At 36.5% G+C, this 18,642-nt stretch overlaps 1 protein-coding gene across 4 annotated transcripts in view; it reads left to right on the forward strand.

Moving 5' to 3' along the window:
• Nucleotides 1-18,642, forward strand: part of AASS (aminoadipate-semialdehyde synthase) — a 53,757-nt gene that overhangs the window by 13,404 nt on the left and 21,711 nt on the right. For 2 of the 4 annotated variants that reach the window (XM_081285331.1, XM_081285333.1), the window contains exons 5-12: nt 567-634; nt 745-891; nt 1,800-1,878; nt 1,995-2,122; nt 5,444-5,592; nt 10,019-10,141; nt 10,510-10,621; nt 18,383-18,442. In XM_081285331.1, coding sequence (XP_081141457.1) covers nt 567-634; nt 745-891; nt 1,800-1,878; nt 1,995-2,122; nt 5,444-5,592; nt 10,019-10,141; nt 10,510-10,621; nt 18,383-18,442 — 866 coding nt within the window. The remainder of the gene's footprint in view (nt 1-566; nt 635-744; nt 892-1,799; nt 1,879-1,994; nt 2,123-5,443; nt 5,593-10,018; nt 10,142-10,509; nt 10,622-18,382; nt 18,443-18,642) is intronic. The other 2 variants (XM_081285332.1, XM_081285334.1) reach the window with 2 other exon arrangements.

Genomic DNA, 18,642 nt, shown 5'->3' on the forward strand with positions numbered 1-18,642 from the left:
ATTGATGGAGTGGAGGGAGGGTGCTTAAGGATAAGTGGAGGTGGGGGAGAACACTGGGGACTAAATTGGAGTGGGTTGGGTTTCATGCTTTTGTGATTATTTCAGGGCATATCTTGGTATTATATATAAATAAAAAGCATAAATTTTTAAAAATAAATGAACTGGTAGAGAGGAATAGGTAGTGGTTCAAGATAAGGGAGTGGTTCTAGAGTAAATTCCCTGGGAAGAAGGGAAGGGATGGGATCTTTCGTCACGGAGAGATTAACTCTAGGTGAGAAGAGGATACTCCACTTTATCAGGATCAACAGTAGAAGGGATAAGTGATGCAGCTGGGTTAGGACATTGGATGGCAGAAAGCAGAAGAAATGGATAAGATCTACTGAGGCCCCTTCTGAATCTGAGCTACTATGTTTATGCTTCCCCAGGCACTGAGCACATGGACAAATGGGCACAGAGAAAAATGTGTCCTTTCTCTTGATTAATGCCTATGAGTAGAATTTATTTTGTACATTGATATTCAGCGTCACTCAATTAATTGTCTTTCTGTTGGTCTGACTCTGCAATAGGGATGATCAACATTTTACATGGAATGGGTTTAAGGCTCCTTGCTTTGGGACATCACACACCTTTTATGGTGAGAGATATTTCTTTTGTTTATTTTTTTTGAAAGCATACATAACACTTTAAGAATAGAAAAATATGTCAGCTACTAGACTAACTTGAATCATGTGTGCTTGCTTTCAGCATCTTGGCATGGCTCATAACTACAGGAATAGCAGCCAGGCTGTGCAAGCTGTCCGCGATGCTGGCTATGAAATATCTCTGGGTTTAATGCCAAAGTCGATAGGGCCCTTAACATTTGTATTCACAGGGACTGGTAATGTATCCAAGGTAAATTTCACTTGTCTTCTTTCTGTAAAGCAATTGGAGACATTATGTTGGGTCATTCTGTGCCTATTTCCAATAGAGAATGGACATTCTATCTTCAGTATTTTAATTACCTACAAATTTTTCTTATAGCAAAGAACAATAATGGTCCAAACATTTTCTTTGCTTTTAGTGAATTCTGCGCTATCAGAGGTTTGAAACACTCTTTCTTTCTCTTTCTCTCTTTTCTTTCTCCTCCTTCATTTCCCCCTCCCTTTCTTCCTTTCTCTGTTTCTGTCTTTCTTGAGATACTAATTGTGAAGTATGTAACATTGTTCTTAGGGTGATTTATTTTTCCTTCATCGCTGACATATCCAAAAGTTTGGAAGTAACTCCAGTATATACATTTTTCAAGACTACTTGGAGTTTTGCCAGTAAGATATTAGAGTAATTCAAGAAAGTATTTAATACTTCCTCTTGAGGTGGTTTTAGAATACATTTGTAATCTCCCTCAGAAACTTATAATTGAAAAATAGACCTTTAATGAAAATATCTTACAAAGAGGACATCTCTGTTACTATTATATTGTGAGGTAGCCATTTGATTTTTTCTTCTGCAATGAATAAAAAAAGAAATAGATATATTGTATTGTATCTATATTTCTAAACACTATTGTTGCTTTTCTGAGTAACTTTAGTAAAAAAAAAAGTCTAAAGCCCCTTCTAATGCATGCTTTTAAAAACTGGAATAAAGCTGGTTTTCAGGCTGTGTGCAAGAAGCTCATCTGCACTTCTATGCTGCAGCTCTGGTTGCAGGGCCAGGCAAGTTCAGTTATAAAATTGTGGGGAAAACAATTGGAATCTTTACCGGAAACTGCTTTGGCTCTTTTTTAAAATTGATTTTTAGATGTTTACTTGAAACATTTTTTACAGGGAGCCCAAGAAGTCTTTAATGAACTGCCCTGTGAATATGTGGAGCCCCATGAATTAAAAGAAGTCTCCCAAACTGGAGGTAAGGGGTGGGGGAGACTGTCTGTATCACTTTACAGTATCTGTGTTATAGTGTTTTGTCACCATGCATCGTTATCATTTGTCACCCAGTTTGTTAATTTCTTTTTCCTCTGCAAGACCTCAGGAAAGTGTATGGGACGGTGTTAAGTCGACATCATCATCTTGTCAGGAAAACAGATGGTGTGTATGACCCTGTAGAGTATGACAAACATCCTGAGCGGTACATAAGTCGTTTTAATACTGATGTGAGTATCACATTCAGCTTGGGAGTCACTGCTTATGGAGAGAGCACTGTAGTTAGTCTCTCTTCAAGGAGAGAAATTATAAGTGTGTACATGGGTTTTCACTTCTTCATATCTCTTGCTTGGAGTCCTTTGTGAATCATGAGTTGGTCTTAGGAGTTGCTGGCTTTTACTGGTATTTGGAGTGGCCCTTCCTTAGTGGTTTTGGGGTTTCTGTGGGTATGTTCTTTGGTTTGATATCTGTTTCTACGTTGGGTCTGCCTGTGCCCAAAAGCTCTAAACCATTTTCTATGGATTGTTGATTCTGTATAATCCTGGATTAGTTAGTGCTTTTGGCAAAGTACAATGTCTATGAGTTTGATCTAACATGGGTTTATCCTTTCTCTGGCCACAAATTGCAATCATAAACTCAGCTGGTGTATTAGCTTTCCATTGCTATTTAAAAAACACCAAGGACAGAGTAATTTTATAAAGAAAAGTGGTTTATTTAGCACAGATTTGTTGTCTGGCAGACCAAACAGCATGGCTTACACTCTGGTGGTGGTCCCCGCTTGGCTCTATCATGTTGTGGTGGGAGGGCCTGTGTCCCACTCTCCATGCAGCTGCTTTCCCTCTCCTATAATACCACCAGGATTTAATGTGGGGGGCTCCACTCTGTTGGCCTAATCCAATCTACTCAATTGCTAAAAGCTCCACCTATGAACACCATGGATGGATTCAGTTTCCACTCTCTAAAAAGCATTAATATAAAACATTGGGGGGTCACACTTCTGCATGAGTTCAGAGGAACAAACCATGTTTAAACCATAGCATTTTATCTCTGGTCTGCTCAAACTCATGTCCTCACATTCAACATAAAGCATTCCATCCCCAGTGGTTCTAGAGGCTTAACTCAGCCAGCATTAATTCAAAGATCCTGAGTCTCATTGGGGAGAAAAGGCAAACTCCTCCAGCTACATATTTCCAAGATAAAATGGCAGGATAGGCACAGAGTATAACTTCTATTCCAAAAGCAGGCAACAGGCAAGTGAAAAGAGATAATTGACCCAAAGTAAGTGAAATCCAGCAGGCAGACATTAAATCCTAAAGCTCCAAAGTCCACCATGGCAGGCAAACTGGGGCCTGAGTTGGGCCCCTAAGGCCTTGGGCAGCTCTACCCAGCCGGCTTTGTTGGCCCACATGGCTGCATTCATGGACTGCACACTGATGTGTGCAGCTCTCCATGGCTTATGTGGCATGCTGCTCATAGCTTTCCCTAGCAGCTGTTGCACATTTTGGGTTGCTCTATTATTCTGGGGTCCTCTCTTTGGCTCCGTTCACACAATTCCAGTAAGCATCATCTTATCAAAAGTCCCCACAGAGACTTCAGCCCTACATGAAACTTTTGTCTGGTTTCCCAGGCTTTCCTTTGAAATCTCAGTGGAAGCCACCATGGCCTCATAATGCTCCAATTGGAGTATTCTAGAATTTTTCTAGCCTGCTCCTCCAAACTCTTTCAACCACTGTCAGTCAATCAGTCCCAGAGCTTCCTAAACATATCTAGGTATAGTTAAAATAACACTTGCTACTCACAGTATCCTTTTTTCTTTCTTTTCTTTCTCTTTTCTCTTCCTCCTCCTCTTCCTCTTCCTCCTCCTCCTCCTCCTCCTCCTCCTCCTCCTCCTCCTTCTTCTTCTTGGTATTAGTTAGCTTTATATTACTACAAAAAATATTTGAGTCGACTTACTTTAAAAGAGGAAAGATTTATTTGGCTCACAATTTTAATGGTTTAAGCCCAAGATAGGGCAACCCTAATTGCTTCGGCTTCAGGTGAGGACAAATGACAGGAGACAATGGTAGAAACACATGTCAGAGTGAGCACTAACATCTCGAATTGGAAAAGAAAGAGAGAAAGAGAGAGAGAAGACAGAAGACACCAAAGTCTTCATATTCCCTTTGAGGGCACAGTCCCAGGGACCTGAAGACCAAGCTCTACCTCTAAAAAGTTCTGTTCCCCTCCAACTAGTGACATGGGCTGAGAATAAGCTTTTAACTTCAGGGACATTCTACATCCAAACCATAGTAGCCAGTCATCTTAAAATGCATGTGATGCTTACAAGGGGTCAGGGGGAGATAGTGTGGCTACATAATCTTGCACAAGAGAGCTATTTATGCAACAAGTACTTCTTATGGGGACACCCTGGTCTCATCTTCTAAAAAACACTATTTATTTATTTATATATTCATTTTTGGTATGGGGATTGAACCCAGAAGTGCTTAACCACTGAGTCACATCCCAAACCCTTTTTTATTTTGAGACAGAGCCTCACTAAGTTGCTGAGATTGGCCTTGAACTTGCAATCTTCCTGCCTCAGCCTCCTGAGTTGCTGGAATTAAAGGCATGCACTACCACACCCAGCTTAAAAAACAAAATTTATTTGTGTGTTCTATAGTCATTAGTCATGCAAAAATCCTCTTCAAAATAAACTAACAAATGAAAAATTAAGCACACTAAAAATGTATATGTATATTGTGAAAAGGAATGCTCTACATAATTTAAAATGTTTGATTCTGGTATGAAATTTAAGTAGTACAGCATGGACTGATGTTATATTTGTTTACCTTCAGAATGAGAGGCTTAAGTTTCATGCAAAAATGTATGAAACTAATTTTGAGCTGAAAAAAATTGAATCTAGTAAAGTTCCCCCCACTCATATGCCCTGTCATGGAGGTATGGTGATTGGATGTCTCCTGAGACTGGTAGTGACCTGATTACCATGTTTATGCAGTACATTTCTCCATGGAGCTTACAGAAGTTATCTGATTTGATCATATAGCATTCTTTTGACGAATAGTGTGTACATTATCCCCATCTAAGAAAAACAGCTCAGTAAAGTTGAAGTAGTATGATTTAGGTCACACCTTACTGGTATCCTAGGTTACTTGATTCTCTCTTCTTTTCTTTGCTATGCAATAGACAAAAACATTAGTATATTTATTTTTATTTATTTAAAAATATTTTTAGTTGTAGATGAACACAATACCTTTATTTTGTTTATTTAGTTTTTTTATGTGGTGCTGGGTTTGAACCCAGTGCCTCATGCATGCCAGGCTCTACCACTGAGCCACAACCCCAACCCTATTAGTGTATTTATTATGTTCATATTTTCTTCCATAATGAGGGTAATTATATTTTGAAATCTGTGAGGGTATTTTTATTTTTGCTTCAAAAGGTAGCTATATTCATTAGAAGTAATATTATTTCTGTGGGATTTTATTGATAGGTAGCACACGGTATTGAAATAGGCTATCTCCTGTTTTGTTGAATGTGAACTTACTTTACAGATTGCACCTTATACAACTTGTTTAATTAATGGAATCTACTGGGAACAAAACACTCCTCGCCTATTAACCCGCCATGATGCTCAAAGTCTCTTGGCTCCAGTCAAGTCCTCAGTTGCTGCTGTTGAAGGCTGCCCTGCATTACCTCACAGGTAAGAATTTTACTTCAGCACTAATGGAAGTTTTTAGTAGCAGCATACATTGTTAGGGAAGTCAAACTTATAATGTTCCTACATATCAGAGAACTTGGTTGTTTATGACTGACTTGCCCTCTTAGCAACATATGGCACAGTTAACCCTCTCTCATTAAACCTTTCTTCTGACTCCTGCAATTCCATAGGGATCTTGAGGAACCTCCTCAGAAGTCTTCTCTTTCGTCCCATTCCCATCTCTTGCCACAGTCTGGCTGGGCACAAAATCACGAGCCACTCACACCTTGTAGATTCAAACAGCAATTCTTTATTCCCGAACTCACACCGGCACTCTATGTATCCAAAAAATGTACATAAGCCTAAGGTACTTTGGAACAGGACAATGGAAAGGTCCTGACCCAGTGATTGTCCGGAGTCGGGGTTCTGAAACAAAAAAAAATTTCCCCAGAACGTGTGTAGAGTGCCGGTGTGAGTTCGGGAATAAAGAATTGCTGTTTGAATCTACAAGTGTGAGTGGCTCGTGATTTTGTGCCCAGCCAGACTGCGGCATTTGGTGGTCCCTGCGGGGAACTCTGAAACTTGGAGGTAAGTGAAATTGCTCGCCTCTGAAGGAGAGCAAAAGAATGGGTGACCATTTCAAAAAACAATGTGTTCTTGTTGTGATTTATTTTGTTTTTATTTCAAGTTGCCTGTTCCTAGAAATTTCTCAGGCAAACTGGGGAAAATGGTTGACTCAAGGTTTGAAGTTGTTCACCCCCGAGGAAGAGAAATTGTTAGAGGAAGAAGGCACCCCAGTAAGACCAAGAACAGTTAGGACATATGTTGATACAATTAAAAAATGTAGCCCATGGCTTTATAAAGATGAGTTATTAAGTATATCAATGGGACCATCATGGTATCCTGTAGAAGGATTTTTCTTCAACAAGAAAGAGATGGCTAGTTCTGTTTACTACATTTGTCTAAGATCTTGGTTTTTACAGATATCTGATTAATTTACAAAGCTAAAGTGTTAAAATATCAACCACTAAATATAAAATCAAGTGTTTTTTACTTATTAAGTTACATAAGGTAATATATTTAAACATTATGTGTGTTTTCATAAATTGGTGAATGGAAAAAGGTTTAATATTGCTTTGGTCTATGTCTTTGCTGAAACAAGGTTACTAAGTGTTAAGATTCTATCAGGTGTAATTTATATACAAAGAGTATAAGAAGTTTCAGTTGGGTTTCAATTATAGTATTATAGTACCAAAAAAAAAAAAACCATGAAAGTATTTCATCTTATTAAAGTGGAGTAATTTGTCTAAATCGGAAATTTTATAAGAGTTGGTTCAGAGTGTGAATTTATAAAAAGGGTTAATAGCTAGAAAAGAGATATAAAAAGATTCAAGATGTGGAAATCTATTTTAATATGGAAGGTTAAAAGAAAAAGAAATGTTTCTAGATGAGATAATCTCTGTGTGGTAAAGTAAAAAGTTGTAAAATGCCATTTAAAAAGATTTTGAGGAAACTAGACTTACTTTAAAAGCTTGAGAAAGGAAGAAAGAAGAAAAAAGGTATTTGTACATGGCAGATTGAGACAAAGCTTCTTAATGGAGTAAATAAAAAAAAAGGCATTTAGTTGAAGGGCAGCCATGTAAACTAACATTAAGCGATTTAAACAGAATCTAAGCCTCGTTTAAAAGAGTGAAGCTGTAGGTGGTGAAAAAGTACATTTAAAAGTACAGTATAGATGATAATTGGAAGGCTTTAAAAGGTTAAATTGAAGATGGTTGAGATACCTTCATGGCGGAAAAAAGATTGCTTTACTCATCAAACTATTAAAATGTACTTATTAAACCAAAAAGAGGGAGATGAGATAATCTTTGTGTGGTAAAGTAAAAAGTTGTAAAATGTCTAAATAAGTTGCAAAAGGCTTTAAAAGGTTAAATTGAAGGTGGTTAAGATGCCTTCATGATGGAGGAAAAAAAAAACCCCATGAAAATGGGAAGATAATAAGATAAAAGATATTTAGATAAAGAAGATTAAAAATTTGAAGTGAAAAACTTTAAAGACAAAAGTATAGAAAGTTAAAAAGAAAAAAGATAAAGAAGATGTAGACAGATAAAAAAGATGTAGGAAGACAAGAATTTTAAAACCATAAAATAGGAAACAAAAGAAAACTAGGAGGAAAAAAAGCAACTAAGGGTGAATGTACAAACCTTAAAAAAAAAAAAACCTAGAAGATAGAAATAAGATAGAAAATGGTTAAAAATGTCAAATAAAGGTATTTCAGATTAAAAATACAAAAAGCTAAGACAACTATTAGATACAGACATTCAAGATAGAAAAAGGTAAAAGAGAGAAGTTTAAAGTCAAATATTGGATAAAATAAAAGATTAAAATGTATTTATTAAAACAAAAAGAGGGAATTGGAAAGGGGTATATATCCCCCAAAGATAAACTTAAAATAACCCTTTTTACTCTAAACTTTTTAAATTTTGATTCATCAGGACTTAGTGCTGTGGCAATCTCTCTCATTTTTTTTTCCTTCCTTTTCTCTCCTAAATTCATGATTATTTATTTTCTTGTTTTTAAAAATTTTCTTTTTCCTATTAGAACTTCATTTCCTTAAAGATAGGTATCATTTATCATGGCCACAAGCACTGGGTACATCGTCTGATATAGAATAGGCATTCAAATAATTATTAAATGTTGAATGAATGAGTCAATCAGCCAATATTTGTCAAACAACTTGTCTGTTAGCACTCTGCTAAACTAAGGGATAGATAAGAGGAAAACAACATTTGCTGCTCTCAGGCATGCAGCTGATAGCAGGCAAATGGCTAGGGAATAGTAGGAGCAACAATATCAGGGGTGTTTAAAGAAAGTGGGAGCACTAGTAACCAAACACAAGAGTTCTCCCTTTGATGAGTGCAAAGCCCACAAGCACAACCAGGAGATAGAGAGTGAAGAAAAGTTTCTTACCTGCAGTTAGTAAGGAGAATATTGGGAATAATTCTCTGAGCAAAGAAAGAAAGAGACATTTTTTTTGAAATTCATGCATATTCATATAGGAAAGAGTTATCATCATCATATGTAGAGGCATGCTCAGTTTGAAGCCATGCTTCTTCCTACATCGCATGTTCAAAAGATAGAATGGGAATGCCTCTGGGCAGAGAAGCTAATATTAAAACGAACAAAGTTTAGGTCACCTAAAATGCATGGGTCAGCATGATTTGGCAATTTTGGCTGGTTCCTTGGAATTTTGTCTGAAGGATCTTATCTGAAGCTAACAAAGAAATAAAAAACAACTTTGAAGTCATGTTAACAGTCATTTAAAGGGTCAGCAGCCCTCCAGGCCCTTGTAAGCAAAGTGTCCCTAACAGTACCTGTTTTGTGGCTAACACACTGGGCCCCGCAAAGCCTTACTGGGGAGAAATGAGAAAAAGGAGAATTTCAAGAAATAATGTGTTCTATTGACAATTTGCCAGCACAACTTCCAACTGAAGCTTGGTAAATATGGAGCTAATGTATAATTTAAGACACTGAGTCTATCCATAATATTTATGTAGGCATGTGGTAATTGGAGATTGTATAGGAAAATTACAACCAATCTCTGAAGGCTTTCAGATGTTGGATTGAAACTTTTGTTCACAATCCTAGATTTCCATGTAATTACATGTAAAATTACATAGTATAGTCATTTGTATCTAGAGAGAATGTTTTTCTAGAACTCTGTGAATACCATTATCTGCAGATACTCGAGTCTCTTATATAAATAGTGAATGCTTGTATATAACCTATGCATATCTCCTGTACACTTAAATCATCTCTAGATCACTTATACTACCTAATACAATTAAATTGCTATGTAATAGCACAGTGTCTTAAAGAATGAACCATATCATCGCTTGCTGAATTGTTTGGTGAATAATGACAAAGAAAGATATTTGTACATGATGAGCAGAGGTATAATTTTCTTTTCAATTATTTTTTTGAGTCTTGTTTGGATTTACAGATGTGGAATTCATGATGTAGAGGGCCCATTGCACTAAGTAAGTGGAAATAGTGTAACTGAAACTTTACTAGTTATTTAGAGATGGTTAACTGGTTTAACTATAACCAGTCTGCTGTCAATGATTTTTCTAGGGAAGGTATTTTCCAATTTTATTTTATTTTTTTACTCCTTCCCTTTCTTCTTCTCTTCTTCCATTCCTTTTTTTTTTCTTGTAAAGACTAAACTGTATACTGGGATGATTCTTATATCTCAGATCCTCACAGTGTCTTAAAGACTGAACTATAAGAAAAAGAACCCAAGTGACTGGAAAATATTTGGCACCCACATTGAACATTGTTCTAAGCATCTTTCATTGTTATTCATTGTTAGTCTTGTTGGAAGCTTCAGAATTCCATCCTCTTTTCTAAGTACTGATATTGATTTCAGACTTGTGGCAATATGTGACATTTCAGCGGACACAGGAGGATCTATAGATTTCATGACGGAGTGTACTACAATAGAGCATCCTTTTTGCATGTATGATGCTGACCAGCATATTATTCATGATAGGTAAGTTTGTTAAAGTAGTCAGATGGTGAAAGATGCACAATAATACATCTCTTTCTTACCTTGATAAGGTAAGAAAACTGAAGTACTCAGTTTTACTTCTTTATAAAGGCATGTGTATTTGGAAAGAGATGCTTAATCATGTTAAAATTTTTGATAGAAAAACCACATGCAAATTTGAATACACATGTACTATATTTAAGTGGGAGATGGGTTGCTAAAGAAGGAAAAAGTTTTGTTTATATTCTTATATAATTTTGTACAGAATTATGAAAACTAATGAAGCAAATATAGTGGAGGAGACATCAGGAGAAGTTAGAGCTTAGTAATAATGTTTTGTACCTCTGAATAAAGCATATTGCTTTTTCTAGTGTTGAAGGCTCTGGGATTCTGATGTGTTCTATTGACAATTTGCCAGCACAACTTCCAATTGAAGCTACAGAATACTTTGGAGACATGCTTTACCCTTATGTTGAAGAAATGGTAAGCAGACTGGTTTCCTCAGCAACAACTCTGACTTTAAATAAAATTATGGAGCAATCTCATGAATGTTCTGGTCTTCTGTGTCTAAGAAATCTGTTGTAAAATGAAATGCCAGCCCATCCCCCTGATACACTTTTATTTTACATATTCTGCTTACTTGGTTCACAGGGAATGTTAGTATATCATTGCCTTCAAGCTTACTTACAAATTACATTAGTCTCTCATTATACAGTTTGTTATAAAACTTGATTTGTTATTATTATTTTTTCAGTATTGGGGGTTAAATCCAGGGCTCTACCACTGGACAGTATCTCCAGTCCTTTTTACTTTTTTATTTTGAGACAGGGTCTTGCTAAGTTGCTCAGACTGGTCTCAAGTTTGTGATCCTCCTGCCTCGTCTTCCAGAGTAGCTGGAATTACTGCATGCACCACCATGCCCAGCAAGCCTTGCTCTATTTTAAAATTCTTGCTGTCTAGGTCAATTCACATTGGGGTCTGAATTGTGCTATGATTAACAGACTTGAGTGACAGCTTTTGTGGAAATCTTGAACTTTCTTATGTGATCAGTGATGGACAACTGAAATAATGTGTTTTCTAAATTCCATTTTTTTTTTCTTTTTTACTTTGGCATTTATCTTGGGCTTGGACAAAAGTAAAGCTGCACTTTACTTTTCTTGCTAATGGCTGCCTGCCTGTGGTAAGGATTCCAGAGCTGGAAATGGTGGCTCTTGCTGTTCTCACATTCTCACTCAGGTGTTCTCAGGCCAAGATGGGGCCATAGTCAGTGGAGCCAGAGCAAGTCAAACCTCCAGTCAATTATTGCCATCTTTGAACAACTCATGGGTTAAGAAGAAATCACAGGAAAATTTACAAACACTTTTAGTTGAAAAAAAATTTAAACACAGCATATTTAAACTTCATGGAGCACAGATAAACAGTATTCCACTTTGACCCTTTGTTTCTTTTCTTGAAAAAGGCCAGCAGGAAGAAGTAGCAGGCTTTGGAAAATGCAGACAGGCAGTGTTAACATGGTTGGCTGCAATATTGCATCTTCTGTGTTCAAGGCAGTGTTCAAAGAACTGGTTCTGTTTTGACTTTAAACGCTCATGAGAACCTTGTCAGGAAGGTGCCATTGTAAAGCCCATTTACAGATTAAGAAATAGAAGCAAAGAGAAGTTGAGACTGTGAAGAGTTCCTGATGGGTGCTGGACCTGCAATGTGTCTTGGAGCTGGTGTTGAGGGATTAAAGTAGCATAAGGAGAGTCCATATGCCAGGTTGTCTTGGAGACATCTGTTTGCTTTTATGGCTTTAAGCACTACCTTTCTGAGCCTCAGACATTTCCTCTGAAAATATGAGGTGCTGGTAATATATCACCTTAATGTCTCTACAGTCCTAAAATTCTGAAATTGTAAATGTCTCAGTGCCTGTATAGTATGTGTATAGAAAAAAAATAGTAAATTTCCCCAGATACTTACTATTTTTGATGCTTTCCATTCATTTCCTTTTAGCCCTATTTTCTTGCAGACTGAACTTCTTAATTTAGCACTTTTTAAAGTACAGACTTGCTGGTAACAGGTTCTTTTATCTTTTATCTGAAAATGTCTTCGTATTCTGTATTCTGCTAACAAGCCCCTCCTGTGATTTAAAAGAAAATTTGAATATTGTATTTTCAGTTCTAGAATTGCCATGTTTTGGCAGTTTTTGATTTCCTTGTTAAGAATTTATTTTAATATTTCGTGAGTGCATTTTTGTTTATTATATGGAGCATAGTTATAAAAGCCACTTTATAGTCTTTATTTTTATTTTCCTTAGCTGCAGGAGAAATATTCTAAGACCCTGAGTGGATACCTGAAACCATTGATATTTCTGTTATATTCTATGTATTTAGCTATAGATGTGTTCCTATGATAAAGGGGTTTTTGTTGTTGTTGTTTTGAGATTGGTACTTGCTATTTTTTCTAGGCTAGACTTGCCTTAGCCTCCTGAGTAACTGGCATTATAGTTGGTGTGCACTACCACATCCAACTCTGATAAAGCTTAATTTCTAAATCAGACACAGTAAGAAATTAATAATAATAACTAATAATTTAATAGAATAATTATAAAAATATACTGTAATAAAGTTATGTCAGTGTGCTGTCTCTCAAAAATTCTTATTGCACTGTATATAGCTTCTTCTTGTCGTGATGTGAGATGATACAATGCCCATGGGATGAGATGACGCGAGGTGAATTGCCTAGGTACAGATACATAGCAATGGATTAATATATAATAATGATTACTTGAACATAAGCAATGCAATATCACCTCAAATGATCTGATAACCAAGACAAAGTGACTTTGGAGTGGGTAACATTCACAGTGGATACAGTAGAAAATGGGATGATTCCCATGCCTGGTGGAAGGAAGAAGGACTATGTAAAATTACATCATGGTACCCAGAATGGTATACAATTTAAAATGTATGCATTTTTTTATTTCAGGAATTTTCTATTTAATATTTTTGGGCTGTAATTGACTAAGGGTCATTGAAACCGTGGAAAGTAAAACCATGGCTAAGGAGGCACTAATGTATATAACCTTGCAACATTCAGAGTGAACTTGGGATTGAACTTTGTTGATTGTTCTTCCTTTGAGAATGGATCATGGTTTTCTACTTGTCATATATTGAGTGATTTGGGCTTGTGTCCTGAATGACATGAATGTTTTGCTGTGAAGATTCTGGATTGTTATAATTTTGTGAAAAGTATTAATTTTCTAAAGTAGACAATTATCTTGGTTAGAGGCTAGCTAAAAATTCTCTCACCTGTGGAAAGGAGTAGGTCAAATAAACCTTCAGCTCTTTTATTTTTACCTGGCAAGCCTATAATCTGGCCTTTTCTTGCTCAGTGTGGGAGCCCTTAGAGACGCAGAGTAGTTTGCCTAGAAGTTGGGCGGTCCTTTTTCCGAATCTACCTTTCTTGGCATTTATCCTCTCACACTGGAGGCTTGCTATGGGCCCCATCACTGTGTCTTTAAGTCAGAAAGTTGGTGCATTTTCAACATGTTTTCACCCATTCATGCTGCATGACTTTTCCTTAAAGCAATGCCCATAGAAAGGGCAACTCCACGGTTGCTCTGGTCTTCCTCCCTGTTTTCATACTTCTCCACAGACTGCTGGCTATTCTTCATTCTCTGAAGTCCCCAGTGTAGTTTGTTGTTGCTTGTGTTTTGCCCGGAGCTCATTTTGTTATCTGCAGGAGTGGTGGTTTGCAAGAGCTTAGCCTTTCCCTAAAATGAAACCCTCTGGTCCTAAGAAGTATATTCAATCAACTTGGCTCTAGCAGAGTTTTAGAGTAGCCAGAAGTGCTACTGGAGAATTTTAGCTATAAGTCATAATTTTGGATGCTAAAATTATGGATTTCAGCACAATTCTTACTTAATTAGGCTAAGTTATGGAAAATATTAAATATCAATGTGTCTTGTGGATGGCTTTGACTATTAATTCTTGAATTGTCCCATTTCATTTGAGTTGCTCTAACATTGTCTTCCATTCAAAGAAGTTGTTATAAGTCATTGTCAATTTACAAATTATGTCTCAACATTCTAAATATGTTTATTTATTTTGTCCCTTAGAACACAAAATTTTATTATTGTTTGTCTTTAGTAAAAATTGTCATTCACTCAGTACAGTTCACCTCAAATGGATGTTAGGAGAAAAACAAACCAGTCCAATGAATTTGCACTAAAGTATGATTAAGAGTTAGCCCATGTAACTTATTATAACAGTAAATGTCTTAATAAATACAATTTTTATTAAAGACAAAATATAAATACAAGATTTTATATTAAGTAAATACTTATAAAATAGTAAAACATCCCTGATAAGTGATACATAAGAGTACAGCATGATAACTTATCACAAAGAGACCCCTGGGAATACTACATAAGTCAAAAGTAGAACACTATTAGCATCCCAGAAACCCCCTTCTTCTTCTCCCAGCACTATGGGAAGAAGGGGGGACTCTTCTTCCTAAAGGTACCCACTATCCTGACTTCTAACAGTAGAAAATTTTGGTGACTTTTGAAAGTTATATAGATGTCCTGTGTACCAATTCATTAATCTTCCCTTTATTTATTTATTTATTTTTTTATGTGGTGCTGGAGATCGAACCCAGTGCGTCGTATATGCTAGGCCAGCGCTCTACCACTGAGCTACAAACCCAGCCTTAATCTTCCCTTTAGCTGACTGAATTATTAACTTTAATTATTTTATTTTATAATCTAATGGGAATTTATATTTGATCATTTAAAAATTTATCCATTCTCTATTTAAGTTAGCTATCTTGTACTTTTGTTTTTTGAAGGTACTAATCACAGTTTAAATTTATTTTTTGATAATTTCAATCAACTTCTTGTGTCTGTTTATGTTATGCTCTTTTCTTAGGGTTTCAAAGTCAGTTCTTATCATTTCATATGCCTGTTTATTTTTGATTGAATGATAGATACTACATATATAAAGTTTTAGAGATGATTTGAGGCTCTGGATGTGGTGTGATTTTCCTCTAGAGATTTCCTTTGTTTTTGACAGGGAACAAATATCTATATTAGGAGAAAATCACCTCAATTCAGTTAGGGGTGTAAGTAACTCAAAGCTGTGCTCCAGTCCTTTGAGAACTAATGTTCTTCAATTTACTACTTATTTTAGAATAGAGTCTTTTAGTATCCTAAATGAAAATCTTGTGTTCATTAGGATTTCTCTTCAACTGACCTCAAATTCCAGTTTTTGTTACTCTACTGTTAAAAGTCATACAAAATCTCTTCCCAGCTTTTCAGCCTTTCTGCTGTCTTCTGCTCAACCTCTCAGCATTTCAGACACTACTTTTCTATTGGCAACTGCCTGAAGGAGACAAAAGATGTCAAATGTTGGACTCATCTCTTTGGGCTTTCTTTTCCAAGTTAAGGTACATCAAGTCTTCAATACTCTTTGAGCCTAAAATTTGAGGCTTTTTATGTTTTAGCCATTTTTTTTTCTCAGTAGAGATTGGTCTGAAACTAGATAATGACCATTGCTGGATAGAAAATATACATTTAAGAAGTTGATATATTTGCACCTGTGTAAATCCAGTGGTTGATAGAATTTTAGGCAGTACAGCAATCTTAAAAATGTCAGATTTTGGGTTACATTGAGGCAGGAGATATTACTTGGGTATCTGATGATTAAACCAGATTCTTCATATTATATGTACCTATAGTTCTCAAAATAGTAGCAGAGGTATAATCTTAGGGCCATCTGTCTCAGCATTATCTTTAAGCACTGGCCTTCTGTGAAAAACAGTGAATGTCTTTATTTCATAGTCTTGATTTATGTATGTCTGCTTGCCACTAAAAAAATCACTATATTGTCTATGTAGTCTTTCTGATACCCTCATTGAAACTAGATTTAGAGTATATGCACTTTCCTCTTTCCCTCTAGGTTACCTTTCTTTCTTTTTTCTTTCCTTTCTCCTTTTTTTTTTTTTTTTTTTTGACTCAAGGTCCACCGAAGCTCTGTTGTATTGCAGGATACAGGCTATCACTTCGCAAGTAATTTGGCAATTTTGCTTCAGTTACATTTGGCAGATTTTTGTTGGAACAAGGCTTGTCTATAGAGAGAGATTAAAATATGGCTTCTGACCTGTAGAAGCATGAGATTCAGAAAGAGGACGGGGCAACTGTACAACCCTGCCATAAGCTGGGATGTGATCGCCATCAAAAAGATGCTAGTGGAGTTGTGGAGGGAGAGGGAGCTTCTTGTTGAACCAACTTAGGAAAGAGATGACACTTAAGTTGGCTTGAGTGGGAGACATTTAATGTGAAGGAGATGAAACAAAGGTAGGAATTTTCTTAAGGGATGGGTTCTGTGAGTGGAGTTGTCAAGTCTGACTCAGTAAAGATAAATGTGTTACTTTTATATTGTAAAGAGTCATGTTTATTTTTAATTTTGTTTTTGTAAGACTTTTTAAACACTAAGATGAATAGCTTGCTATTAATTTAGGAAACAGTGATGGGGTATCAAAGGTCTTATATGTAAAAGTGACAAGACATACCCTATGATTTAGGACCCTTGTGCTTGAATTTTGTTATGATCACATTCTAGAAAGGGAGACAGTTAAATGCAGTAATTGAGCAGATTTTTGTTGTCTTCTATGTTCATCTTTCTTGCCAACTATTTGGTTCTCTGTTTGGAAAAAAAATCTATTTAGTTTTAAATAATTTATTATTTCATGTATCCAATCATTTATTTGTTGAATATTTGCCATCATATCATGTGGCAGACACATGGTAAGATGCTATGTGCAGTTCTTACCTTGAAGATGTACTTGGAGGCAGATTTTGGTAAGGGATTCAGAGAAGAGATGGTTCTTCAGTTATATCTTGGAGGAAGAAGAGAGGGAGTTAGTTCCAGGTAGGCAAGGGCAAGCTGTTTAATAGGAATGAGTGCTTGGTAGAAGACCCAAAAGAGCTGAGGGTGTAGAGAGTCTAGTACCCATATAGGAAGCTAGAGAATTCATATTAAAGGCAGCAGAGAGTCAGCTACTTGGTTATTTTAAACAGACATAGAACAATCAAACTGGCATTTTAGACTGGGGAGAGATGGAAGAGGTTGAGGTAGGAGGCAGTTCTCTTGGTAACAGTGAGGCCCAGATAAGGCTGTGGAATTAGAGACAAAAAGAGAAAACAGAGGGAATTGCACAAGTTGAGTCATTGACCACATGCCAAATGACATTAGAACCTCACATTATTATTTATTAGCATCTTCTGGTCTGTGGTCACGTTGGGAGGAATCTTCTTAGAAATCTTTCCAAGAAGGGTGACTGAGAGGGAATCACTGGGAGGACCCCAGTTTTGTTGACTCCGTGAGCTTCTCACAGTATCTCTTGGCTTACAGATACACATCTTTTGTCTTTTAGAAAAGTGTCTGTATTCCAATAGATAGCCTGTACGTCTTATGATATGATACATGAAAATAATTTCTATTTGTCTTAGTACAGTAAGTAAACCCTCTGTTGCTGCTAGGTACATTTTCTCCTTTTCACTTGGGTAAGGGCTCTAGAAATTGCCTTCCCTGCCAATCAGATATAACACTGACTTCTATACCCTCTATTGCTTGGCAGTATATATAAGGCTGGATATCTAGGTTCTTCTAGGGAGGAGGACTAGAAGAACGCTTAGATGTTAATATGAGAGATGTGACTTTTGTCATTGTGTGACTCAATATTGGGAGACCGTGGGAGGAGAGTGTGTGTGACTTTTGTGTTCTATTTCTTCAAGTCACTCTCTCCACCACTTTCAAGATGCCGATATGCCTACACATAGAGCTAATACTGTGGGGGCGGGGGCTTGCTGAGTGCAAACCCCATTCTCTACTTCCAAAGGATCAGCTTAAACCTTTGGAATGGAGGATCTCTGTAACAGAGGTCTAAAGCTTGTGGTTATTTATAATCTACTCAATATGATGCATCTAAGTAGGTGGGAAAGATCAGCTTTTGTGTGTGTTCTTAGCAAGCAATGATTGCTGTCAAAATTTAGTTTTAAAATTGGATGGAAATACCACACACTCTTAGGAGCAGACTTGATTACTTGTAGAAGATTTCTATTGCCAAGTATTTATATTTAATGATCTTCAATAAATTCTAATAATTTTTTCAGTTTTTTGATTAATATTTTAGTATGGATACAAACACCAAGAGGTCACCTTCTCAATATCACTTATCTCTCCTGAATCTCTTTTCTTTCAGTTATTATCAGACGCATCACAGCCTCTTGAAAGTCAGAACTTTTCTCCTGTGGTGCGAGACGTAAGTTATAAGAATTTCTTTACATGAATGTATTTTCTGAATACCATCCTCACTCCCCTCTGTCCTTTGTTCATTCTCTCTCCCTCTTTCTTTCTCTCTGGAAATTTAGGAAGAAGGGAGGAAGGCTAGAAGGATGCTGGGATGTTAATATGAGAGATGTGACTTTTGTCATTGTCTGACTCAATTTTGGGAGACAGCAG

The sequence above is a fragment of the Spermophilus citellus genome (genome assembly GCF_964194105.1).
Source record: "Spermophilus citellus genome assembly, chromosome: 3".
NCBI lineage: Eukaryota > Metazoa > Chordata > Mammalia > Rodentia > Sciuridae > Spermophilus > Spermophilus citellus.